Source organism: Xiphophorus hellerii, chromosome 8, assembly GCF_003331165.1.
Source record: "Xiphophorus hellerii strain 12219 chromosome 8, Xiphophorus_hellerii-4.1, whole genome shotgun sequence".
Lineage (NCBI taxonomy): Eukaryota > Metazoa > Chordata > Actinopteri > Cyprinodontiformes > Poeciliidae > Xiphophorus > Xiphophorus hellerii.
In genome coordinates this window covers 22443515-22470217 of record NC_045679.1, presented here as the reverse complement: position 1 = coordinate 22470217, position 26703 = coordinate 22443515, and the positions used below count along the sequence as shown (strand labels likewise).

The 26703-nt window shown below is 41.1% G+C and overlaps 3 protein-coding genes across 4 annotated transcripts; all 3 read right to left on the bottom strand.

Annotated features, from left to right (window-relative positions):
- Nucleotides 1-41: 41 nt before the first annotated feature.
- On the bottom strand, nucleotides 42-9817 carry LOC116725046 (torsin-1A-like). The gene is made up of 7 exons (XM_032570928.1): nucleotides 9711-9817; nucleotides 4600-5952; nucleotides 4264-4483; nucleotides 3350-3615; nucleotides 1793-1968; nucleotides 976-1103; nucleotides 42-897 (listed from the first exon to the last, which is right to left on the bottom strand). The coding sequence occupies exons 3-7, from the start codon at nucleotides 4463-4465 to the stop codon at nucleotides 653-655; spliced, it is 1017 nt and encodes a 338-aa protein (XP_032426819.1). The 5' UTR covers nucleotides 4466-4483; nucleotides 4600-5952; nucleotides 9711-9817; the 3' UTR covers nucleotides 42-652.
- A 122-nt stretch (nucleotides 9818-9939) lies between these two features.
- LOC116725048 (torsin-1A-like) lies at nucleotides 9940-14160 on the bottom strand. Its single transcript, XM_032570931.1, has 6 exons — nucleotides 13333-14160; nucleotides 13009-13216; nucleotides 12196-12461; nucleotides 11587-11762; nucleotides 10791-10918; nucleotides 9940-10710 (listed from the first exon to the last, which is right to left on the bottom strand). Exons 2-6 carry the CDS (start codon nucleotides 13196-13198, stop codon nucleotides 10466-10468), a joined length of 1005 nt encoding a protein of 334 aa, XP_032426822.1. The 5' UTR covers nucleotides 13199-13216; nucleotides 13333-14160; the 3' UTR covers nucleotides 9940-10465.
- Nucleotides 14161-15051: 891 nt separating this feature from the next.
- Nucleotides 15052-19733, bottom strand: LOC116725047 (torsin-1A-like). 2 transcript variants are annotated; one of them, XM_032570929.1, is made up of 5 exons: nucleotides 19425-19733; nucleotides 17957-18222; nucleotides 17703-17878; nucleotides 16893-17020; nucleotides 15052-16796 (listed from the first exon to the last, which is right to left on the bottom strand). In XM_032570929.1, exons 1-5 carry the CDS (start codon nucleotides 19621-19623, stop codon nucleotides 16552-16554), a joined length of 1014 nt encoding a protein of 337 aa, XP_032426820.1. In that variant the 5' UTR covers nucleotides 19624-19733; the 3' UTR covers nucleotides 15052-16551. The 2 variants fall into 2 exon arrangements, with proteins under 2 accessions (XP_032426820.1, XP_032426821.1); XM_032570930.1 differs by lacking the exon at nucleotides 19425-19733 and adding an exon at nucleotides 19011-19311.
- Between the last annotated feature and the right edge of the window lie 6970 nt (nucleotides 19734-26703).

The following is a 26703-nucleotide window of genomic DNA, read 5'->3' as shown; positions in this document are numbered from 1 at the left end:
TTTACGTCTGTATTGTCTTCACTTCCACAGACTCCAACATGGGAATTTCAGTGATTTATTTACTTCTCTACTAGAGCTGCATGACCTTAGGAAAAAGAGTGATATGTGCTGAAAAATTCAATGAATTTCCATATTAACAATATTTTATTACAGAAGTTTCAGGTCAAAGTCCAACTTAATGCATTCCCATATTTACCCTCTAAAATATGATTACAATGTGTTCTGCTTTGTACATGTTCATAAGAAGAAGTGAAAAATGCTTTAAAGTGATTATCATGGTTATGGTTGTGCTTCATAACAAAAACCTGCTTTTGAGAATTACCTTATATATTTCACATAATGTAGTGCTTTGATTGGGAAGCATAAACACAAAGACTGTTTCCATTTAGACAATCAGAGTTGATGATGATGAGATGACAATCCTGAGTTTCTTAAAAACAAATCTTGTTATGACATTTAATTTCACTTGTGCAATTTTTAGCAGTGTGCCATGAGATTTAACAGCTCTGGTCATTTATTGAGGTAAATAAAGAGCTGCTTAAGTGCAAAATTCCTTCCAATAAAAACAAAGATGCAAGGCAGCTACTTCCTGTTCGTTCACATCCGTCACATCACATAGTGTCTCATTCTCATGCCCTTCAGATGCGCACATCTATATGTAGAAGTTTAGTTTGTGCTTTACCGTCTTACAACCTGTGGAAGAGAACACTCTTTCATCTTTAGGGAAATAGATCATATCTCTGGCCACCTTGTTCGCCACTTCGCGGTTTGGTCTGAGGTTTCTGGCTTTCATCTCGGCCATGGCGCACCGGACTACGTGTATTTCCTTCAAAGGGAGGAAAGGAACAAAGAAATCCACCAGATTCTTCTCGATCAAACTCGTGTGAAAGAAGCCCCCTGTGGGACGAGAAACGGAAAAGGACTCTGAGAACTTTTACTTGATTTTAAGGAAAAGTTGTCGAGATCTCAGCTTACCATTTTGGTCATTGAACACAGACAGCGAGAGTGTTTTTTCCAGGTCTTTGAGTGTGATCTCTGTTTGACCTTTTCCCGCCTTCCAGAATTCTACAGCCGTATTAGTGATGTCCTGTCCTCCTGCGTTGCTGTCAGATACAAACCAGAAACGATACGTTGAAATTTAAAATGAAAATCCAGAAATTTAAAATGAAAATCCAGAGCAACCAATCGCCTTTTGAAGTCTCGTAATTGCGAAACTAAGTTCACTTGTATAATTTAACATTTTATGAAGGTCTCAAAGAATATCAGAGAAAATCCAATCTCATGAAGTTAGAGAACACAACGGACAGGTTAGAGATGAAACCGTTAGGTTCTGAAGCAATATCCCAAGCTGTGGAGATCTCACAACGTTCAACGTATCATCTTAAAAAAGACGAGCTTCACACAGAAGCAAAGCTACCAACCTAAACTGAACCTGAGCATGGAGGTCATAAACCACAGAAGAAGCCAACAGCACCGTGGTAGCTTTTGGGGAGCCTGGAAGAAAACCTGTTTGAGGTTGCAAAGGAGTTCACACTGTAGTGGAAGTTCATCTTCCAGTCAGAGCGCCAATGGAAGTATTGGTCAAAGCATATTCATATGTCAGAATAGCCTAATCACATACCAGACCCACTTTCAGTACCGTTTCAGAGTTGTTTATATGAAAACTAGAAGGGAAAAAATGCTGTATTTTTCTGCATTTACTTCATGATCACAAACATCCATCATAACTCAAAATAAAAGTAGCCTATAGCGGTCCTCCTTAAAATGTAACCAGAATCTTGTGTGGTCTTACCTGAGGAAGATGAAGATGGACTTCCCATAAGAAACCCCATCCAGATTGTCATAGTATTCCAGGTACTGCTTAATGCTGTCAATCAAGCCTGGGTGCATCTTATCCATCTCGTCAAAGATGAACAAGGAACGCTCACAGTTGGTCACATTGCCTCTGACCCACTGCTGCAACTGAGACTGAGAAGAAAAGCAAGTCAGCTGGCTGAACTGGACAGAAAAAGACTCATTAACCCTCCTGTTATGTTCCGGGTCAAATTGACCCGTTTTAAAATTTACAAATTAAAAAAAAATAAATAGAAGCATTTTTTTTGCATGAAACGTTTTCTATTTGTCTTAATAGGTGCACTCTAGACATAAGTTGAAAATTTATTCATTTTACACATTTGTACCAAACCCTAGGTCTACTTTTTACATCGATACTGTTCGGGTCAATTTGACCCGGCAGTCAGGTTAAAGTGCAAAAAAAGATTTTAAAATGTCCAATTCTATATGTTTCCTTGCAGTTATGAACCATATTTCACCACACACACACTCACACACAAACACACGCAACCACACACACACAAGCCCACTTTCTCACTATTCTCTTTACTTCACTAGGAAACTGCGAGAAAGCAGGTGTTCACACAACCTTTGACGGGAATCTTTTCTGTTCCTGTGGACAAACTCCACCCACTCTGAGTGGACACTCAGCAGAAGTGGAGAAAAACATAAATACTCTCTGCATGACTCATTTATCTTGATTTTAATCAGCGGGTCAATTTGACCCAGAACAGTATGTGTGTCTCAAGTTCAATTATAAAGATCACCCTTTGGTAAAAAAAAAGAAGTATAATATAAAATAATTTACCAAAGGTCAACTTCAAGGAAATTATTGTTTTTTTGTGTCTAGGTTTTTTTCAGTGGACATTAAAAATCTAAATTCCATTTTTTATGTCCAAATGAGTAAATGAGCAGGTTGTCGTCATTGATCCTTAATTTCTGAGAAATAATAAAACATCATTGCACAAATATTGATTGAAATGGTTAGTATTGGAGTTAATAATCAGATACAAAAATGTTTTGGAGGAATTCTTTGGTTTCTGACACTATTGCATGATTAAACACTCCCTGGGTCAAATTGACCCACGAACATTTTTGCTGTACCCTAGAAACGAACATAACAGGAGGGTTAAGTATTTCCCTCCAGGATTTAAAAACAGCAATTATCAAACCACCAAAAATTAAAACATTAAGTTATTACAAGGCCAAAATCTGGCTGTAGTGATGAACTCAGACTTTAACCTTCAGAGCCACATAAATACAGTTACAAAGTCGGCCTTCTATCACCTGAAGAACAGCCATAATGAACAAAAGTCCCAGGAAGATCTAGAGAAACTCATCTCATAATCAACACTGTTGATTATTGCAACAGTGTCTGACAAAATGTAATAATTGTTCATTGTTCACAATATAACTGGTTTCAGCATTACGTTTTTTTAAAGTAAAGAATTTTGAACTACCTTCTTGTGCCACACAAATAAAGCTGACTTGATTAGAGATGTGGGGTATTCCTTACCTTGTATGTATTAATCATATGTTTATGTGGGAAGTGAAAAGTGGATGTGAACAAGTGGACGTGGCGGCTTTTCATTCCTTTGCTGTAAATGCTTTCGGCGATGAACTGGCTCGCTAAGTTCTTCCCGGTGCCGGTCCACCCCTGGAAAGAGAGCACCAGGGGCTTCTTCGGGTTCGTGTTGCTCATGAAGCCGTTCACAGCTTTTAAGATGATGCGGGATGCAATGTGCTGTCCGAACAGCATGTTGTCCAGGTCCGTCTTGAGTCCTGGAGAATTTAGACGAAAAGCTGATCAGGAGATTTGTGGCTGGAACCACATGAGTCATATAGGAAAGGTTTGCAGGAAAGCCATCATTTTTTCTGAATTTGTGGAGTAATCCCTGTTGTCTTGTCAATTAATAAGAATGAAAGCATGAGAATACCTCATACAAGTTGGAACAACAGATTTGAGCCCTTGAGATTGAAGAAATGCTTTCTAGCTTTTGTGGCAGATTGAATATTGAATATGAATAAGTTTATTTCAAACAAAAAAAAAATAACAAAAACAAATTTTAAATATCCTAAATGGTGAATGATCATAGTCTGCTGAGGTGATATACTGTATGTAGAAGTATTGCCACAGGTGCTAAACTCTGTAAAGACAACAGTTTTCAGTTTCGCTTTCATAGAACAAACGCGTTCGTCAAACAGATATGTGAAACTTTAATTGTCGAACCACTCAGACTTTTTTTTTTTTACAATAAAACAAAATCTGTTTGTTTTTAGAGACAAACAGATTTTGTCTCTAAAAACTGTTTGAGACAAAAATTCTAAAAGAAATTTGTAGAATTTCTACAAAATTTTAATTTTGTAGAATTAAGTTTTACACAAAAAAACACAACACTCAGAAGCTGTATTGCTTACTCATATGCTTACTTGTACTGTTGAAGGATATCCAAACGGGTCGGCAGCTCTCTTTGAAGTAGTAGAAAATGCTAGTCGATAAAAATCCTGTGACACCAGCAGCGCCAACAGCCATTCCCACTGCTATAGTGGTGCTAACCGGATCCAGCTCCTCCGCCTTGCTGGACAACAGAAGCAGCAAGATGAGCAGGACATGTTTCTTCCTCGGATGCATTTCGATTAGCAAGACAAACTGGGTTAAAACCAAAAAGAACACATTATTGTGGCGAAGCGTCTTGAAGGGGAAGTGCTGTTGTTATAAAAGTGGTCATGCAAAGGTCCAAAGGTGCCTTATACTGTTTTATTTACCTTAAAAGCTTGTGGTAAGTGTCTGTTTACTTAGGATAGATTAATCATATCCAAAATGGCAGATCTGTAATCAAAGAAACACTTCTTTAACCTGTCCATCAACTAATCAAACAAATTATAAACTACGTCATAAAACCTACCAACATTTATTAGTCGGGTTAATTTACACACTGTAAGCTGCTAGGACTTAATTTTACAGTGTGAGCAAATGTTTAGAATATACATTTATGTCGAGAGTTTATTTATGGTTAAACTCTAGTTCTGCTCACAAACAACAAATGAACAAGGACATATTTCTGAATCACCACCATTCAGAACTGAACAGTGACAAGGAAGCTTACAAATGCTTCCTTGTCCTTGACCACTCTTTTGGCGAAAGAGTGGTCACTGAATGAGCTGGAATCTGGTGTTCCCTTTATATTAATGAGTAAAACATTGATATTCAAAAAGTTCCCTCCAAAAACTATTATATTTTCACAAAAGAAAAAAAACAAAGAAATAGCATCACAAGATACCTTGGAAACTACTGACACTGGTCAAGAACGCACACAGCTTTTCAGATCTGTGGATACTGTTATTTAATCTTAAGACTGTTTTTAGCTAAACCTGAAATGATAATATATTTTGCTGGACAATAAATTTTCCCAGTAATTATTGCGATAAATGATAATGTTGACCATTTTCAAGTAATATATTGATAATGGCACGATGATACACTTTGAATGTGCAATGTTAATTCTAAATAGAAGTGAGGTTTGTCTTAACATACTTAATTTTTATGAAAAAAGCCTTTTTCCTACAAAAAAACCCAACTATTTTGGTTTACAGTGTTTGTGGTTCTTTTGCTGCAATGGTTTTATGCTTTTTATTTCACCATTTCACCTGAAGTTGCACTTTGCACAGTCATGCTATGCAAGCTTATGATTACACAACTTTCAATGCCAGCAGATCCCATGACGGGTTTATTGAAGTGATGGAAGAGTGGTTACTGAATGAGCTGGAATCTGGTGTTCCCTTTATATTAATGAGTAAAACCCTGATATTCAAAAAGTTCCCTCCAAGAACTATTATATTTTCACAAAAGAAAAAAAAAACAAAGAAATAGCAACACAAGATAACTTTTAAACTACTGACACTGGTCAAGAGCGCACACAGCTTTTCAGATCTGGGAATAATGTTATTTAATCTCAAGACTGTCTTTAGACATCAATATTGTGATGATGGTGTGTTTGAAAAATATCTAGAAAAATAAAACAGAAGTTGCCTTTCTAAATTCTGGGCTTTTGGAATGTATGTTAACTTCTATGGTGCTATAAACTGTTGGGTGCAAAACATCAATCTAGTTTACCACCTCTCCTTGGGCTTATCATGGTGGAGGGGTTTGTGTGCCCCAATGATCCTAGGAGCTACGCTGTCTGGGGCTTCATGCCCCTGGTGGGTCACCCAAGGCAGACAGATCCTAGGTGAGGGACCAGACAAAGCGCAGCCAGAAGACCCCAATGATGATCAAAAACATTGGACTTGGCGTTTTCTCACCCGGACCCGGGTCACCGGGACCCCACTCTGGAGCCAGGCCTGGAGGGGGGGGGGGCACGACGGCGAGCGTCTGTTGGCCGGGCTTTTTCCCATGGAGCCCGGCCGGGCTTAGCCCGAAGAGGAAACATGGGTCCCCCCTCCCATGGGCCCACCACCCATGAGAGGGGCCAAAGGGGTCGGATGCAGTGCGTGATGGGCGGCAGTCGAGGGAGGGGACCCCGGCGGTCCGATCCTTGGTTGCAGAAGCTGGCTCTTGGGACGTGGAATGTCACCTCTCTGGAGAGGAAGGAGCTGGAGCTAGTGTGTGAGGTTGAGAGGTTCTGGCTAGAAATAATCGGTCTCACCTCGACCCGTGGCTCTGGTTCTGGAACCAGTCTCCTTGAGAGGGGCTGGAATTACTTCCACTCTGAAGTTGCTCATGGTGAGAGGCATCAGGCAGAAGTTTGCATACTTGTTGCTCCCCATCTCAGCACCTGTACGTTGGGGTTCACCCCGGTGAACGAGAGGGTAGCCACCCTCCGCCTATGGGTGGGGGGACGGGTCCTGACTGTCGTTTGTGCTTACGGGCCGAACGACAGTTCGATTACCCACCCTTCTTGGAGTCCTTAGAGGGGGTACTGGAGAGTGCCCCTCCTGGGGACTCCTTTGTTCTGCTGGTGGACTTCAACGCTCACGTGGGCAATGACAGTGAGACCTGGAGGGGCGTGGTTGGGAGGAACGGCCCCCCCAATCTGAACTCTAGTGGTGTTCTGTTGTTGGACTTCTGTGCTCGTCACAGATTGTCCATAACGAACACCATGTTCAAGCATAAGGATGTCAACACGTGTACTTGGCACCAGGACTCCCTAGGCCGCAGTTCGATGATCAACTTTGTCATCGTTTCATCAGATCTGCGGCCGTATGTCTTGGACACTCGGGTTAAGAGAGGCGCGGAGCTGTCCACTGACCACTACCTAGTGGTGAGTTGGCTCCGGTGGTGGGGGAGGATGCCGGTCAGACCTGGCAGACCCAAATGTGTGGTGAGGGTCTGCTGGGAACGTCTGACGGAATCCCCTGTGAGGCAGAGCTTCAACTCCCATCTCTGGCAAAACTTCGAACACGTTCCGGGGGAGGTGGAGGACATTGAGCCTGAGTGGACCATGTTCCGTGCCTCCATTGTCGAGGCAGCGTATTGGAGCTGTGGCCGCAAGGTAGTTGGTGCCTGTCGCAGCGGCAACCCTCAAACCCGTTGGTAGACACCTTTGGTGAGGGATGCTGTCAGGCTCAAGAAGGAGTCCTGTTATGGCAACAGATCCAATATCTGTGTCATTCCTTAGACACTGGAAGTAAAGGACGCGTGCAAACCGTGAATTTAACAAAAATTCTTTATCAGTAAAAAGTAACGAAAAAATGCAAATACAAAAATGATGATACAACAGTTTTACAGTTCCTCTTTTTCCTTTTCCAAAACATACACAGCTTACACGGTCAAAAACTGTATTGCTCCGTGTCTTGGTAATCCGTCAAGCTTTTTTAATACAATATATGGCCCGACAGGAAGCAAGCCTTTCAAAATAAATCTAAATTTCACAATAAAAATGGCCTGAACAAATATCAGTCTTCTTACTAAATATAATAAAATAAAAAACAAACCATCATACAAATAACTTAATATTTCCTATTTATGGCTCTAACAAGTGCTATTGGGCCTTTTTGGTCTGTGGGACTCCAGAAGCAGCTGATGGGTACCGGCGGGCGAAGCGGCATGCAGCTTGGGTGGTTGCTGAGGCAAAAACTCGGACGTGGGAGGAGTTTGGAGAGGCCATGGAGAACGACTTCCATACGGCTTCGAGGTGATTCTGGTCCACCACCCGGCATCTTGGCAGGGAAGCAGTACGGCACCAACACTGTTTATAGTGGGGATGGTGTGCTGCTGACCTCAACTTGGGACGTTGTGGGCCGGTGGGCAGAATACTTCAAAGACCTACTCAATCCCACCAACATGCCTTCCATTGAGGAAGATGAGCCTGGGGACTTTGGGTTGGGCTCTCCAATCTCTGGGGACGAGGTTGCTGAGGTGGTTAAAAAGCTCCTCGGTGGCAGGGCCCCGGGGGTGGATGAGATCTGCCCAGAGTTCCTTAAGGCTCTGGATGTTGTAGGGCTGTGTTGGCTGACACGACTCTGCAATATCGCATGGACATCGGGGGCAGTTCCCCTGGATTGGCAGACTGGGGTGGTGGTCCCCCTGTTCAAAAAGGGGGACCGGAGGGTGTGTTGAAATTATAGGGGGGGTCACACTCTTAAACCTCCCTGGCAAGATTTATTCAGGGGTCCTGGAGAGGAGGGTCCGTCGGATAGTTGAACCTCGGATTCAGGAAGAGCAGTGTGGTTTTCGTCCTGGTCGCGGAACACTGGACCAGCTCTACACCCTCGGCAGGGTCCAGGAGGGTGCATGGGAGTTCGCCCAACCGGTCTACATGTGTTTTGTGGACTTGGAGAAGGCGTTCGACCGTGTCCCTCGGGGGGCCCTCTGGTGAGTTCTCCGGGAGTATTTGATATGGGCTGTCAGGTCCCTGTATGACCGGTGTCAGAGCCTGGTCCGCATTGCCGGCAGTAAGTCAGGCTCGTTTCCGGTGAGAGTGGGACTCCGCCAGGGCTGCCCTTTGTCACCGATTCTGTTCATCACTTTCATGGACAGAATTTCGAGGCACAGCCAAGGTGTTGAGGGGATCTGTTTTGGTGGCCTTAGGATCGCATCTCTGCTTTTTGCAGATGATGTGGTCCTTCTGGCTTCATCAGGCCGTGATCTGCAGCTCTCGCTGGAGCGGTTCGCAGCCAAGTGTGAAGCGTCTGGGATGAGGATCAATGCCTCCAAATCCAAGGCCATGGTCTTGAACTGGAAAAGGGTAGAGTGCCTTCTCCGGATCGGGGTGTGTGTCCTGCCCCAAGTGGAGGAGTTTATGTATCTCGGGATCTTGTTCATGAATGAGGGAAAAAGGGAGCGGGAGATCGACAGGCGGATTGGTGCAGCGTCTGTCGTGAAGCGGGCGCTGTACCGGTCCGTCGTGGTGAAGAGAGAGCTGAGCCAAAAAGCGAAGCTCTCGATTTACAGGTCGATCTATATTCCCACCCTCATCTATCGTCATGAGCTTTGGGTCATGACCGAAAGAACGAGATCGCGGATACAAGCGGCCGAAATGGGTTTTCTCCGTAGGGTGTCTGGGCTCTCCCTTAGAGATAGGGTGAGAAGCTCAGTCATCCGGGAGGGACTCAGAGTAGAGCCGCTGCTCCTTCACATCGAGAGGAGCCAGTTGAGGTGGCTCGGGCATCTGGTCAGGATGCCTCCTGGACGCCTCCCTGGTGAGGTGTTCCGGGCACGTCCCACCGGGAGGAGGCCCCGGGGAAGACCCAGGACACACTGGAGGGACTATGTCTCTCGGCTGGCCTGGGAACGCCTCGGTATTCCCCCGGAAGAGCTGGAAGAAGTGGCCGGGGAGAGGGAAGTCTGGGCCTCCCTGCTGAAGCTGCTACCCCCACGGCCCGACCCCGGATAAGCGGAAAAAAATGGATGGATGGATGGATGGATAGTTTACCACTTTGTTTTTCTCCACAGATGACAATTCTGAAGCTGATTATGAACCTAAAGTGACAATTATGATATTTGGAACGATCTGGTCCTGATTATTTTAGTTTCACCCCGGTCCTTTACGTCTGTACTGTCTTCACTTCCACAGACTCCAACATGGGAATTTCAGTGATTTATTTACTTCTCTACTAGAGCTGCATGACCTTAGGAAAAAGTGTGATATGTGCTGAAAAATTCAATGAATTTCCATGTTAATGTTTTATTACAGAAGTTTCTTCAGGTCAAAGTCTAACTTAATGCATTCCCATATTTACCCTCTAAAATATGATTACAATGTGTTCTGCTTTGTACATGTTCATAAGAAGAAGTGAAAAATGCTTTAAAGTGATTATCATGGTCTTGATTTTGTTTCATAACAAAAACCTGTTTTTGAGAATCACCTTATATATTTCACATAATGTAGTGCTTTGATTGGGAAGCATAAACACAAAGACTGTTTCCATTTAGACAATCAGAGTTGATGATGAGATGACAATCCTGAGTTTCTTAAAAACAAATCTTGTTATGACATTTAATTTCACTTGTGCAATTTTTAGCAGTGTGCCATGAGATTTAACAGCTCTGGTCATTTATTGAGGTAAATAAAGAGCTGCTTAAGTGCAAAATTCCTTCCAATAAAAACAAAGATGCAAGGCAGCTACTTCTTGTTCGTTCACATCCGTCACATCACATAGTGTCTCATTCTCATGTTTCAGATGCGCACATCTATATGTAGAAGTTTAGTTTGTGCTGTACCGTCTTACAACCTGTGGAAGAGAACACTCTTTCATCTTTAGGGAAATAGATCATATCGCTGGCTACCATGTCCGCCACATCATGGTTTGGTCTGAAGTTTCTGGCTTCCATCTCAACCATGGCGCACAGGACTACGTGTATTTCCTCCAGAGGCAGGAAAGGAACAAAGAAATCCACCAGATTCTTGTCGATCAAACTCGTGTGAAAGAAGCCCCCTGTGGGACGGGAAACGGAAAAGGACTCTGAGCACTTTTACTTTTGATTTTAAGGAAAAGTTGTCAAGATCTCAGCTTACCATTTTGGTCATTGAACACAGACAGCGAGAGTGTTTTTTCCAGGTCTTTGAGCCTGATCTCTTCTCGACCTTTTCCCGCCTTCCAGAATTCTAGAGCCGTCTTAGTGATGTCGTCTCCTCCTGCGTTGCTGTCGGATACAAACCAGAAACGATACGTTGAAATTTAAAATGAAAATCCAGAGCAACCAATCGCCTTTTGAAGTCTCGTAATTGCGAAACTGAGTTCACTTGTATAATTTAGCATTTTATGAAGGTCTCAAAGAATATCAGAGAAAATCCAATCTCATGAAGTTAGAGAACACAACAGACAGGTTAGAGATGAAACCGTTAGGTTCTGAAGCAATATCCCAAGCTGTGGAGATCTCACAACGTTCAACGTATCATCTTAAAAAAGACGAGCTTCACACAGAAGCAAAGCTACCAACCTAAACTGAACCTGAGCATGGAGGTCATAAACCACAAAAGAAGCCAACAGCACCGTGGTAGCTTTTGGGGAGCCTGGAAGAAAACCTGTTTGAGGTTGCAAAGGAGTTCACACTGTAGTGGAAGTTCATCTTCCAGTCAGAGCGCCAATGGAAGTATTGGTCAAAGCATATTCATATGTCGGAATAGCCCAATCACATACCAGACCCACTTTCAGTACCGTTTCAGAGTTGTTTATATGAAAACTACAAGGGAAAAAATGCTGTATTTTTCTGCATTTACTTCATGATCACAAACATCCATCATAACTCAAAACAAAAGTAGCCTATAGCGGTCCTGATTAAAATATAACCGGAATCTTGTGTGGTCTTACCTGAGGAAGATGAAGATGGACTTCCTATAAGAAACCCCGTCCAGATTGTCATAGTATTCCAGGTACTGCTTAATGCTGTCAATCACGCCTGGGTGCATCTTATCCATCTCATCAAAGATGAACAAGGAGCGCTCACAGTTGTTCACATTGCCTCTGACCCACTGCTGCAACTGAGACTGAGAAGAAAAGCAAGTCAGCTGGCTGAACTGGACAGAAAAAGACTCATTAAGTATTTCCCTCCAGGATTTAAAAACAGCAATTATCAAACCACCAAAAATTAAAACATTTAGTTATTACAAGGCCGAAATCTGGGTGTAGTGATGAACTCAGACTTTAACCTTCAGAGCCACATAAATACAGTTACAAAGTCGGCCTTCTATCACCTGAAGAACAGCCATAATGAACAAATGTCCCAGGAAGATCTAGAGAAACTCATCTCATAATCAACACAGTTGATTATTGTAACAGTGTCTATTTGACAAAATGTAATAATTGTTCACAATATAACAGGTTTCAGAATTATGTTTTTTTAAAGTAAAGAATTTTGAACTACCTTATTGTGCCACTCAAATAAAGCTGACTTGATTAGAGATGTGGGGTATTCCTTACCTTGTAGGTATCAATCATACGTTTATGTGGGAAGTGAAAAGTGGAGGTGAACAAGTGGACGTGGCGGCTTTTCATTCCTTTGCTGTAAATGCTTTCAGCGATGAGCTGGCTCACTAAGTTCTTCCCGGTGCCGGTCCACCCCTGGAAAGAGAGCACCAGGGGCTTCTTTGGGTTCGTGTTGCTCATGAAGCCGTTCACAGCTTTTAAGATGATGCTGGACGCAATGTGCTGTCCGAACAGCTTGTTGTCCAGGTCCGTCTCGAGTCCTGGAGAATTTAGATGAAAAGCTGATCAGGAGATTTGTGGCTGGAACCACATGAGTCATATAGGAAAGGTTTGCAGGAAAGCCATCATTTTTTTCTGAATTTGTGGAGTAATCCCTGTTGTCTTGTCAATTAATAAGAATGAAAGCATGAGAATACCTCATACAAGTTGGAACAACAGATTTGAGCCCTTGAGATTGAAGAAATGCTTTCTAGCTTTTGTGGCAGGTTGAATATTGAATATGAATAAGTTTATTTCAAACAAATAAAAAAATTTTAAAAAAACAAATTTAAAATATCCTAAATGGTGAATGATCATAGTCTGCTGAGATGATACATGTAGAAGTATTGCCACAGGTGCTAAACTCTGTGAAGACAACAGTTTTCAGTTTCGCTTTCAAAGAACAAACTCGTTCGGCAAACAGATGTGTGAAACTTTAATTGTCGAACCACTCAGATATTTTTTTTTTACATAAAACGTTTTTGTAGAATTAAGTTTTACACAAAAAAAAACACAACACTCAGAAGCTGTATTGCTTATTATGCTTACTTGTTCTGTTGAAGGATATCCAAGGGGGTGAGCAGGTTTCGTAGGACAATGAAATGGAACGCAATAAAAATCCTGTGCCAACAGCGAGAAGAGCCAATCCCATTGCGGTGCTAACCGGTTCCAGCGCCTCCGCCTTGCTGGACCACAGAAGCAGCAAGATGAGCAGGACATGTTTCTTCCTCGGATGCATTTCGATTAGCAAGACAAACTGGGTTAAAACCAAAAAGAACACATTATTGTGGCGAAGCGTCTCGAAGTGGAAGTGCTGTTGTTATAAAAGTGGTCATGCAAAGGTCCAAAGCTGCCTTATACTGTTTTACTTACCTTAAAAACTTGTGTTATGTGTCCGTTTACTTAGGATAGATTAATCTTATGGAAAATGGCGGATCTGTAATCAAAGGAACACTTCCTTAACCTGTCCATCAACTAATCAACTAACAAACTATGAACTACGTCATAACTGCCACGTAACTATGTACACTGAAACCTACCAACATTTATTAGTCGGGTTAATTTACACACTGTAAGCTGCTAGGACTTAATTTTACAGTTTGAGAAAATGTTTAGAATATACATTTATGTCGAGAGTTTATTTATGGTTAAACTCTAGTTCTGCTCACAAACAACAAATGAACAAGGACATATTTCTGAATCACCACCATTCAGAACTGAACAGTGACAAGGAAGCTTACAAATGGCATGCATTTATAACTGTGAACAATTCCCTCCAAGAACTATTATATTTTCACAAAAGAAAAAAAACAAAGAAATAGCATCACAAGATACCTTGGAAACTACTGACACTGGTCAAGAACGCACACAGCTTTTCAGATCTGGGGATACTGTTATTTAATCTTAAGACTGTTTTTAGCTAAACCTGAAATGATAATATATTTTGCTGGACAATAAATTTTCCCAGTAATTATTGGGATAAATGATAATGTTGACCATTTTCAAGTAATATATTGATAATGGCACGATAATACACTTTGAATGTGCAAAGCTAATTCTAAATAGAAGTGAGGTTTGTCTTAACATACTTAATTTTTATGAAAAAAACTTTTTCCTACAAAAAACCCCAACTTATTTTGGTTTACAGTGTTTGTGGTTCTCCTGCTGCAATGGTTTTATGCTTTTTATTTCACCGTTTCACCTGAAGTTGCACTTTGCACAGTCATGCTATGCAAGATGTTTGATTATTTCACAACTTTCAATGCCGGCCGATCCCATGACGGGTTTACTGAAGTGATGAGCTGAATGAGCTGGAATCTGGTGTTCCCTTTACATGAATGAGTAAAATGCTGATAATCAAAAATATTTTTTTTTATTATTAGCTGTGATCCGAATGACTTCTTGGTGGTGTGTTTACAGCCAAGGAGCTTTCACTGCACAGCAGAAATTTACGTTCACATTCAGCGGTAAGCAGTCACACTGAAAAGGTTTGCTTTCTTCTTAACACTTGTACAACCAACAGAGCATATACTTCCTCCCACTGCTTAAAAAGTAGAATACAGTAGCTCCATAAAGAAAAGAATAGAAGCCCCTTAGTATAGCACTGAAACAACGAGAAATCATCTAAACTTTTTCCAACATTAATGTAACATTTATTCTGCACAAGTCAACTAAAGAAACAAAAAAATCAGTAGGAAAGGATTTTTTTTGTCTTGTTTTTTTTTTTGCAAAATGAAGTTTAATAATTATGAAAACCTTAAACTAAAATGTGGTATGTTAAATTTCATCATTCACTCTACTTGAGTAAACACTAGGTCTGCACAATAGCAGGAAAATGTATAATCGTGATACTCTCGCTGAAAATTCCAGCAATATAAATTATTACCCGAAATTTTATTTTCCCGTCCTCCATGGGCAGCTCAGCCACTGAAACTATATATCAGGTGTAAACATTAAGAGCAGAGTCCATCCTGCTGGTCAAATACATCAAGAACACCCAGAGCAAATATTGTCCAAGGCTGATCTTTGTTATTTCAATTAGGAGTGCACCGACTGCAGTTTTTTGGCCGATCACTGACCAACGATTTTTTTAATGAATGACCTGCCGATACCAATTTTGGCTTTTGTTTATTTTTGTTTCTAAAGTCACTAAATACAGCAACAAAGACACCAAGTTGGCAGCAATAGGATGACAATTGTTAACCCCGCACCTACAAACATAATTTTCAGACTTTTGCGGGGATAGATAAGATCGGTGGATTTATGTACGTATCGGCCGATTGCTGATCAAACCAAAACGCAAGAAATCAGGGTTGATTTCTTTCGTTTAGCGGTGCACCAAAATTATCGGTGCACCGCTAACTTTGATTTTGCACGTACTGATATTGCGATGATATTTTGTCATGGCCAAGCTAAAGTTCAGAACAAACATCAATTGTAAATCGCCTCATGAAATAGACTTGGAGAATTGTTGCAAGTCAAAATGCTGGATGAAAGATGCCCAGATGCTTAAATTAATAAAGTTTAAAGCTTATAAAACTAGGCTACTGCAGCTAAGCTAATGCTTTCCAACTGATTTATTAATTTTCAGCTGATCTGTATTAGAGTTGTACTAAAAGATGCGATATTTGATAACGTGTGTAAGGTCTGTATTGTTAAGGTCTTTCTGCTTTTGGTTTCCTGAAAACAAAAATCATAGATTATCATCCGTCTGAGTGTTGGAAAAATGAAATAAATGTCCATCTTAGCAAGGATTTATTACAAAATGGCTTCAGGTCAATGTCTAAGTTAATTCTCTAAAACCTTTACCTTTTAAAATATAATTACACCGCATTATGTTGTCATAACGATAAATTTATCCCCAACATTACATGTGAAAATGTTTTAAAGCGATTTGTCATGGACTCGTTTTCTTTTCGTAACAAAAACCTGACATTTTAAGAAGCGGTTGGGAAACGCCAACCGAAACTGTTTCCATTCAGACGATCAAAATTGACGACAAGACAACAATTCTGAGTTTCTTAAAAACAAGTCACGTTACAACACTTCATTTCACTTGTGTAATCTTTGCAGTGCAGTGAGGTTCAACAGTGCAGAATAAAAGACTTCCCGTTTTCACCTCACCTCCACCACCAGCTGCTCGTTTATTGAGGTAAATGAACAGCTGTTGATCTGTAAAAATTCTAGTAGAAACTGAGATAAAGATTTAAGGCAGTCCGTTCGCGTCAAGAACACGTCGGAGAACGGCTCCAAAGGGAAACGGGTTTCCCTAACAGGAAGACATCAATATTTAAGAGTTTCTGCAAGCAAACACAACCGTCCGAGACTGGCGACATAAAAGCAGAGGTTAAGCTCCTTCGCAAGCGACAAATCGCTCCGACCGCTTGAATATTTCATCCGGCTGGCGCTGAGTGTAAGTGAGAAGGCCTCCTGATGGCTTGATGGCCACAAGGTCAGACAGAAAAAACCTTCACTTAACTCTCTTCAGCCAGACTGGCTTCCTGTCTCTAGTCATTTTGGCTGCAAAGTTCTTTTTCTAAAAAAAAAAAGTGCACTTAGTGACTCGTTTTCACGTCCTTCAAATGCGCACATCTATGTGTAGAAGTCCAGTTTGCTCTCTATCGTCTTGCAGCCTTTGACGGAGAACACTCGCTCAGATTTGGGGAAGTAGACCAAATCCCTGGCCACCATGTCCGCCACGTCGGGGTTCGGTTTGAGGTTTCTGGCTTCCATCTCAGCCATGGCGCACTGTACCACGTGCTCGTACTCCAGAGGCAGGAAGGGAACGAAGAAGTCCACCAGGTTCTTGTCGATCAAACTTGTACGAAAGAAGCCGCCTGAGGGAAGAGAAACGGAAAAGTATTTGAAGAACTTTACTTATTTTTGTTGGTTTTTTTTTTTTTTAAAGAAACTACGACGTGACCTCGGCTTACTTTTGTTGTTGTTGAACACGGACAGCGAGAGTGCTGTTTCCAGGTCTTTGAGCTCGATCTCTTCTCGATTTTTTCCCGCTTTCCAGAACTCCAGAGCCGTCTGGATGATGCCTTCTCCTCCTGCGTTGCTGTCGGGTGAAAACCAGAAGCGATACATAAAATCCAGTGCAACCAATTGACTTTAGAAGTCTTGTAATTAGGAAACGGAGTTCACTATATATATATATATATACAGTACAGACCAAAAGTTTGGACACACCTTCTAATTCAATGGGTTTTCTTTATTTTCATGACTATTTATAAGGCAAGAAATCCCACTTATTAACCTGACAGGGCACCTATGAAGTGAAAACCATTTCAGGTGACTACCTCTTGAAGTTCATCAAGAAAATGCAGAGTGTGTGCAAAGCAGTAATCACAGCAAAAGGTTGCTACTTTGAAGAAACTAGAATATAAGGGCTATTTTCAGTTGTTTTACACTTTTTTGTTTAGTGCATATTTCCACATGTGTTATTCATAGTTTTGATGCCTTCAGTGTGAATCTACAATGTCAATAGTCATGAAAATAAAGGAAACTCATTGAATTAAAAGGTGTGTCCAAACATTTGGTCTGTACTATATATATATATATATATATATATATATATATATATATATATATATATATATATATATATATATATATATATAAAGCCTTCAGAAAAATGCTTTGTTTCTCTTCATTTACTACATTGACAAAAATCAATATAAAACCAAGAGTATTAATTTCCTAGGACACAGGCCAAATCTTCTGAAGACTTAGTCGTTTACCTGAGGAAGATGAAGATGGATTTCCGATAAGAAACCCCATCCAGCTTGTCATAGTAGTCCAGGTATGGCTTGATGCTGTCAATCAGGCCCGGGTGCATCTTGTCCATCTCGTCAAAGATGAACATGGAGCGCTCACAGTTGGTCACATTGCCTCTGACCCACTGCTGCAACTGAGACTGAGGACAAAAGCAAGCAATGAAAACAGGTCAGACGGCTGAAATGTGCTGTAAAACTCTGCATGGACTATAATTCACCTTGTAGGTGGCTATGTGCTCCGCGTGCGGGAAGTGAAGCGTGGACGTGAACACGTGGACGAAGCAGCTGTGCATTCCTTCGGCATAAACGCTTTCGGCGATGAGCTGGCTCACAAAGTTCTTCCCGGTGCCGGTCCACCCGTGGAGAGAGAGCACCAGGGGCTTCTTCGGGTTCGTGTTGCTCATGAAGCCGTTCACGGCTTTTAAGATGATGCGGGACGCAATGTGCTGTCCGAACAGCTTGCTGTCCAGGTCCGTCTTGAGTCCTGGAAAATTTAGACAAGAGAGGCATCAGGATTGGTTGAAGTTAGGTCGATTCTGATTTTTCCCTCTTGGGAAAAATCAAGAGGCACTCTAGGAGAGTGGTTTTTCACTCTCCTAGAGTATCATGATTCGTAACCGTGGCAACAAGATGTTTCCCACTGATCAAAATGGTAAAGGATCACAACCTTGACTCCAATGTCTCTCTACCTGGATTTCCAACTATATGGTAAGACAGATTTAAAGAGGAGCTGCAGAAGCAAATGAGGCGGATTAGCAATGCTTGCCAACAACTGGAGATGTCATCCAGGTTATACTACTGTAAATATCCTCTTTTTCCCTGGATATTGTGCTATAAGGTTGACAAGGTAAAAGTGTCTTCAGTCAGAGGTTTCTGCAGAAATCTTTGCGAAACTGACTGCTACTGAAGTTGGCTGCAGAAGAAGAAGAAATGGGGTAACGACACCTCTATGCCACGATAATGAATAACAAACTGTATTAACTATTTATGTCCGTTTTGTTGTTCATGAGGGTTTTGTTTTTGTTGTTTTTTTTAAGTTTCTTGAGCCCTCTAATGTGCACTACACTGCTGTGGAGATCTACAGATGCAGAAATTCTGCAACAATTCTGCAACATTAGCTAAAAGGGCAATATTTTCCGCTTTCAGTTTACATACCCCTCCACCCCCCACCTCCACAAGCGCCATTTTACCGCCTTTTACCGTTAGTACAAATGAATAACAAAGTAGATTTCTTACACCAGGCTCAAGCATTAACGTTGCATCCGAGCTCACCTGTTGCGTTATAGGCTATCCATTTTGGATCGCACGTTTCCTTGAAGTATTTGAAGATAGCCCGCCCCAGCGCGGCCCCGAAACCGACTACCACCGTTGTTGTGATCGGATCAAACGCGTTCACCAACCCGCTGGATGCCAGTGTCACCCACAAACAGATATGCGAGGCCTTCATTGTCGAGCCACAAGGATTATTTCCGACATAAGACGTTTTTGTGTCATAAAATGGTAGAGCACGAGAAAAAGAAACGACGGAAAGCCTGCAACGGGCGCTTCCGCCTACGTCATTTTTCGAGCTTCGTTCAAGTCAGGGTTGAAAAAATTGTTTAAATTGGATACTCACGAGGATTAAAGTGGAAAAAAAATCCCCAACAACACTGAAAAGCAGCAGTCTTTGCAGGATTGTTTGCTTACTTGTTATATTGAATGATATCCACTCGGGTCGGCAGCACTCGTGGAAGTAGTAGAAAATGTTCTGGTATCTCGCTAAAATTCCCGTGAGAGCCGCAGCCATTCCTACTGCGATAGTGGTGCTAATGGGTTCCAGCGCCTCCGCCATGCTGGAGTAGAAAAGCAACCAGAGGAGCAGGACGTGTTGCTTTCTCGGCTGCATTTCTTTCGCGAAGGCAAGCCGGGATAAAAGCCGAGAGGGACGCGTTGTTATGGCGAAGCGTCCCGAAGGGGAAGTGCTGCTGTTGTTCAACTGGTGACGTCAGGGTCCAAAGGCTCTTCTTCTTCTTAAAGGGGATCAGTTTACACATTACTGGCTGAGTTTCCCCAACTCTGAATCCATTAAGTAAAGACATATGTTTCTCACAAGTCTCTAATGACTGTTTGTTTTTGTATCTCTTTACAAAATTGTTGCTTAAATATAATCATTGGAGATTATATGAACTGTTACACAGTTGGGGTCATGACCCTAGGGTCAAGATAAGCAAAAAGGTGACTGTAAGACACGTCATAGACTGTTTCACATTACAAAATAATTATTATTTATATATATTCTTACCCTCTCTGCTAAAATATTTTTGTTTTGCTCTTGATAAAGCAAAAAAAAAAAAAAGCTTAAAAGAGATGTCATCTGCTTAATAAGTGGAGCCTGGTTTCTGATAGTAAAAATATCTCCACAAACCCAAATGCAACTTTTTCTGCGTTATGTACAAAATGTAAAAAAAAAAAAAAGCACCAGACCAAATACATTTAAGTGAGACTTATCAGCCTCATGGTGGCGCTACAGCACAGCTGAGAGATGTCCCAGGGATTCAGAACCAGACATAAAACGCACAAAACACACAATTCCCGACCAAACTTTAATAAAAGCATAGAAAAAAAATGAAAGAGAGAAAAATAAAAAACCTCATCTCCATTAGGATGCAGAAAATAAGACAGAAACTGGATGAATACTGTGAGAAAATAAAACATCACCTTCTGGTGCCATGGAGATACTGTTGTATCTGAAATCACAGTCATTCCTCCAGGTTGGTATTGATCAACATGTAAACAATGGAGATTCTTTTCAGAAAAGATAAACAAACAAGTAGCAGCCAATTGTGGAAGCAGCCTATTTTTATGTGGAGGAATAAAACTTCCCCCAGAAAAATTTGGTCGCCGTTTCAGCCGTCATCGGGTGGGAAAAAGCAGTGTGTGGATGCGATCTGATGACTGGATGACTGGAGCTCTTTGCTCTTTCCTTTCATTTTTCCAGCGCATATTCCCACAGTAGTTAGGAGAAGGCTACCAGAGGGCACAGGTCAACCTTTAATCCTTCTATAAACAGAAAGCAGTGCCACCACTCACACTTAAACGCTCCCTCCAGCCCCCCACTCCCACTCCCACGCTGTTCACCTCGTCTCATGCTCGCCTGCCTGATCCCCCAGGAGGACGCTCTCTCAGAGAATCAAAGCACATTCCTGTGACATGAACAATGAGATGATCCACAGAAAGGAGGCTCAGAGAGCCACATCTGAAGATCTGCATGTACATAATGTTGGAAGATAAGAAAGCCAGGTGTGTTTTCCAGTTGTGGTGCTGCTCACCCACCAGGAGGGGTGCGAACAGCGAGCATGAGGTGTAGCTGGGTATAATTCCTGTTATTTGTCCCAATCTAATTTTAATTATTGTTATTTTATTTTGTCTAGAAAATATAAAAAGGTCACAGAGATGATAGAAAAAGAACCTGTAAGGTTTAGGTCACCGGTTGATGGATAAACTTGATCTGCAATGAAAAGAAATAAAAACATTCTTAACTGTAAAAGTCATTTTATAGATATCTCACATTTGGATAAACCCAGGAAAAGTAACAATGATTATTTAATTGTGATTTTTTAAAATTTTTTATGTAGAATTATGAAGATTTTTATATTATCTCAAACAGGGTTAGCTGTAAAACAATGTTGTTTACCTTTTACTGCCAAAGCTGACAATAGTATTTTTGATTCATAAAGCAGGGGAGCAAACATGTAGGTACAGTAGGCATGTAAAATGACGCACCTTTTTTGAGCAATTATCGCGTTGAAGAATTTTATTTTATTTACTTTGATGTAAGCTTTTTGAAAGAATAGGACGAGATTGTGGAATTTGTGGACTGGAATTCCAAATTGTATGTCAAACAGCCTTTATGTAAAGTAGTATTTAAAAGATCGTCTGTTCTCTAAATCTGAAGAGTTCGGGGAGAATAAGAATCAAAATCGTACAAATCAACACCAAAATCTGAACCTGTTGCCACAGTACAGATATGAATGTGTCTTTTTCCACATTCATGTCTTATATTATTTAGAATAAAATAGGCAGTTTCTTGATTTGTTCCTTTTCAAAGTTCTTCTTTTTTGGCTTTCTTAGCACACTCGAATGTTTCAGAGCTTTAAACAAATTGTATTATCTGTCAAAGATAACCTGAGTAAATACAACAACAGCAAACAAAAAAAATTATACAATGGCTTTAATTTATTTGGGTTAAACAAATTGTCTCTTTGGGAAAAAGAAATTACCCCAAAATCTAATAACTTGTCATGTCTTAATGTCCTCCCCACACCCCTAGTAAATTAAATCATTTTGAAATTATTGCTCTCCGAATATTGACATAAAATGAAGTACATATTTTTGCGAAGCGAGCAGCACAACTATATTTTCTTGCCTCTGTTTGATCTGTTGTAAAACTAGCAATCTGTGCGGGACTTAAACTCTTCCTGCTGGTGGCGCTGCAGACACATTTTAGTAATACCAAGCTTCAGTGGAAACCATAGGGAGTTCCATCATGTTCTGCTTTCAGGAGTGAAATGGGAGGCTCACATTCGACAATCTCTGGTTGCAATATTTATTGCATGGAAAATGGCAAATAAAAACAGAAATGTTTAATGAACGTATAAACAATACAAATGTTGCTCTGGTCTAAAGAAAGAGTGACCTGCTGGAGTACACGACTTATGTGGGGTGGGAAAAAAAACTGTAAAAAAATTCAAAATCATTGATATGATGAGAAGAAGGGAGAACAAAACTTATATTGAACTCAATAATGGGCAACAATATACAACATTTGATTTTCTAAAACCAAATCTAATCTCTTCTTGTGAATTAACGGAGTGTTGATGCAGCAAGAAATAAAGCTATAAACTTGGTAAAGGTAATTTTATTTAGATTGCACATTTTCAGCAACAAGGCAATACAAAGTGCTTTACAGGATTTAAAAGGAAATACAAACAAAATAAACCAAAGGAAAGAGCAAAAGAAGAAAAAGAATCTAATGTTGATCTAAAGTATGTAAACTAGATACTCCTATTCAGGGTTGGTAGATGAGTATAAGTAAGTATCCTCTGGTCTAATTCCTTTTCTGGTTTGGAAGAATAGGAGTCGAAAACGTAGTTGCTAAGGTAGTTTTTCCTGGTTTGGAAGAATAGGAGTCGAAAACGTAGTTGCCAAGGTAGTTTTTCTGGATTCTAAGTTTGTTCTGATCCCTGTTCTGGGTTGCTAATAGATCTTTTCCCAGGATTTTTTTGTACTGATGCACAGATCAGATATTTGTAAATTCTCATCTTCAGTTTTGTCATGCAGAATTCTTTTTTTTTTTTCTTTTTGTTTACTAAAGAGCTTTCAAATCTCAATCCAGCTTTTTTGCCATAACAAGTCAATATCATGTATTTTGAGCAGGGACGTCGTCCCACCATACATGGTAGAGCAGTCACAGTAAAACACGGTTTTATCCTTTTAAGGCAAAACTACTGCGGCCTTAAGATTTATCAACATCTTCATATTAGGACGGTTTTGTATTTTTCTCAAATATGTCTAAAGCCAACATATGCTGTGAACAACAGAGGTGAGGTTGGGTACGTTTAAGCTTCCTGTTTTCCACTAAGATCTCGAGACCGACGCCCTCTTGAGTTTAGCGCTACTGGTTAGCGTCCTGAACGAAGAGCTGAAATTTTTTCCCTTAAATGTCTTCTTACATCTATTTATTTCTTCCGCCTCAGACATTAAAACAGTTCACTTCTACTTGGAGAAGAATGTTGTCGCCACCACAACTCGGTAGTGCTTCTGTGTGTTGTGCTAATTGCTCTAAAAAAAGATTTCATTTGTGATTTTCCAACTGGTCGCTCACCAGGTAGGACCAATCAGTTTGAAAATTGGCCAATTGTGACCATCAAGCAATTACTTGGTCCATCTTTAGGCAATTTAATTTTATTGATATGTTTTGGTGCCGATATTTTCATGCGGTGTTTTAGAGTTTTGCGTGGAATACCGACATTAAGACTTGGTGCTTCTTTGAGACAAATAATTTCTTGGATATTTTAAAAAGTAAAATTCTACAGCAAAAGACGCTTCGTCTTTCCCTGTTGGGACAAACGCCTTGCTCTATAACTGACAGACTGAAGTACCACCACTAGTCTCGATATGTGGGTGGATGGACAATAAAACATAATCTTAAACTACTGTCTTACTTGTTTTGCAGAAAATGTAAAAATCAAACGTGAATCGGGATTTCTAAAAACTCTTGACAACTGGCCGCCACATGGAATAAAAACAGAGCAAAGAGAGGAAGACGACGTTTCGAAAGCATCTCCTCCGTGATGGATTATGATCATCGAAGGGCAAAAAGTTAAGCTCTTATAAAATATGACAAAGATAACTCAAAACACCAGAACCAACTGTGTTTGTGTTCTGGTTTGCTCATCCGCCAGGAGAAGAAACCTGGACGATCCCGGGCTCGGCTTCCCACGGATAATCTGCAACACCTGCTGTCAGATCCAAACGGATGCACCACATGTGTGTAAGCCTTAGCAGGGAGTGAATTATGACGGGGGTTTTCTGCTGGTTTCCATGTAAACAAAATCGATTTTTACATGTCCACAGAGACAGTTTTTTTTTTGTCATGCCAGTCGCTGCGGTGGCAGCAGTTAAAATCCTCAACCTTGGGACGGTTTTCCCGTGTCGGACGTGAACGTCCCCCACGCAGCGGCGAGATGGAGCTCTCACTTCCCATCATGCACCAGGACAATGCAGAGCAACAAAAAACGACAGGCCCCAAATTCTACACCGAGGCTTGTCAATAGGAAAAAAACGCGCCTTAGCGACAATGCCTGCAGTCATTTCACAAACATTCCCTATTGTGTCAGAGCAGCGGTACATAATGTAAACATCCTCTCTCTGTGCCGAGACGCAACTATATTCGGACTCCCCACAGGAAGTGACTTCATGTCCAGCGTCCGCCGCACTCTTCCTCTCTCAGGTGGGGAACATACTTGGCAGCGGACCTCCAGGGTCAAGGAAGCAGAGGTTAGACTGTGATGCCACTGAGTGCTACAAGCAGCAAACACTTCCTGGTTTGTTTTTTTTAACTCATATTTATGAACACATTTCTGTTTGGGTCTCTACATTCGTTTGCCTAATCTTGTTGTGATCTAAATGTTTGTGTTGTTGTTGTCCATTGTGTGAATTTCCAGTGATCTCGGAAGGTTTTTTTATTTACTTTTGGAAAATAGCAAATTTATGTCCCAGTGAAACAGGAAAACATGCATCGGTAATAATAAACTCCTTGATGGTGGGTAAAAACTGAATATTTGGATTACAGACTTTAAAGACCAGATGATTTTAATTAAATCTCTGGTGGATTCCATCAGAAAACGTACAATGGATCGTAATTGTGTTTTCCACAATTTTCCACAAAGAGTATATAATAGTCATGATATCATACAAAAAAAATGTTTCTCCGTTTCATTTTAATTCTGGGATGATTAGTTGAAATGGAAAATCACATCATAACATTGGAACTGTGAAATCTAGAGGGCTGATTGTGTGGCAAAAGAAAGAAAATAAATAAATTGTTGTTTTTTTTTCTTAGTTTATGAGAAAATTCTGGTGTGTCTTATAGCCAACAAATATACAGAGACCTGTCTGTCTTTAGCTCAGCTTACAGCGAGCCAGGTGGGGAACAAGGCTGAAGAGCACAAGCAGCGAGCTAACGGTCTGACGAAAACGCAGACATACTTGGCTGACATTCATAAAACCTGAGAGGAAGCTTTAAGGGTCGAGTTTTGGTACAGTTTAAAGCAAATCCACATGTAACACGCAGCAACGCACGCAGAGAAACGTGCTGACTGGAGAGAGTGGAGAAGGAGTGGAGAAATACCTGTCTGCGAATCGTTTTGGTTTGTAAAGCAAACATATTTCTGTACATTTTGAACTTAGCACCACTTCAGGGAAAAAGGTTGGCTAGGTTCAAGAAGGCCAGATTGGTTATTGGTCTCACTCGTGATCGATCCCAGAACACGCATAGATGAACGGATGGATGCTTCATCTGGGACGCTATTTTAACTGTCTGGGAAATTTAAGTGACATGTCGGGCATGGGTGTTACCAAAATAACACTAAAACAAAAAGCTCTACGCACCGATTAGCAACAGATCCTTTTGTGTATGAAAGTTGAGTTGATTTCAAAAGGCGTGAAGTCAAGTGACCGCGTTTACAGAGCAAACAGGAAGGCAGGGAGACAGTTGAGATGCTAAACCAGCTTTTAGGAGCAGTAACAGTTAAAGGACGGGGCAATCAAACCAATCTGTGCCGACCTTCACTTGTTTGTTTTTTTACTTTTTATTGTTGTTGTTGGAGTATTTGAGTGTCCTTCTGGTCTGGAAGCCAAACAAACACAAATCGAACTGGGGTCACAAGTTCTTCACACAGGTGCCTCGGAGGAATCCCAGCAAGGTCCTGACAGCTTGTCTTCACGACAAAAAACCACAATAAAACAATTTTTCACAGCCATCAGAAACCCCCAAATCTGTGGTTACAGTGTCACAAGTAACAGCTCCGAATCGGATTTTGCAAGGCTGCGGCCAGGTCAGAAACAGTAGTAGATCATCTAGCCATCAACTATTGTACCATGTGTGAATCCCTGCTGTGAGAGGGGGCTTGGGAACGGCCTGCTACAGACGGAGCAGAGAGAGGGAAAGGAGGAAACCCCGAATAAATGAAAGGGGCTGGGGAGGGAAAGAGGGGAGGACGGGTAGGTTGGGGCGAGAAACAAACAAACATGGGGCTGGTTTTACATCCACCTGCTCTGGCAGCTGTTTTATATTATCTACTGAGGGTTTACTGTCTGAGCGATTTGAATAAATCTTCAAGTCCTGCGAGTGAAAGTGTGTAAATCAAGACTTTAGGCCAGCACAGTTTGTAGGAGGTGGAGTCGATGGTGAGATCTTGGACAG

Coding starts and splice junctions, on each gene's coding strand:
- LOC116725047 (XM_032570929.1), bottom strand. CDS start 19,623: ATGCAGCCGAGAAAGCAACACGTCCTGCTCCTCTGGTTGCTTTTCTAC. Junction 17,879..17,956: donor AGCACATAGCCACCTACAAG/GTGAATTATAGT, acceptor TTTTGTCCTCAG/TCTCAGTTGCAGCAGTGGGT. Junction 16,797..16,892: donor CGTGTTCAACAACAACAAAA/GTAAGCCGAGGT, acceptor CTCTTCCCTCAG/GCGGCTTCTTTCGTACAAGT.
- LOC116725046 (XM_032570928.1), bottom strand. CDS start 4,465: ATGCATCCGAGGAAGAAACATGTCCTGCTCATCTTGCTGCTTCTGTTG. Junction 1,104..1,792: donor TCCATCTTCATCTTCCTCAG/GTAAGACCACAC, acceptor TGTATCTGACAG/CAACGCAGGAGGACAGGACA. Junction 898..975: donor TGTGTTCAATGACCAAAATG/GTAAGCTGAGAT, acceptor CTCGTCCCACAG/GGGGCTTCTTTCACACGAGT.
- LOC116725048 (XM_032570931.1), bottom strand. CDS start 13,198: ATGCATCCGAGGAAGAAACATGTCCTGCTCATCTTGCTGCTTCTGTGG. Junction 11,763..12,195: donor GTATGATTGATACCTACAAG/GTAAGGAATACC, acceptor TTTTCTTCTCAG/TCTCAGTTGCAGCAGTGGGT. Junction 10,919..11,586: donor TCCATCTTCATCTTCCTCAG/GTAAGACCACAC, acceptor TGTATCCGACAG/CAACGCAGGAGGAGACGACA.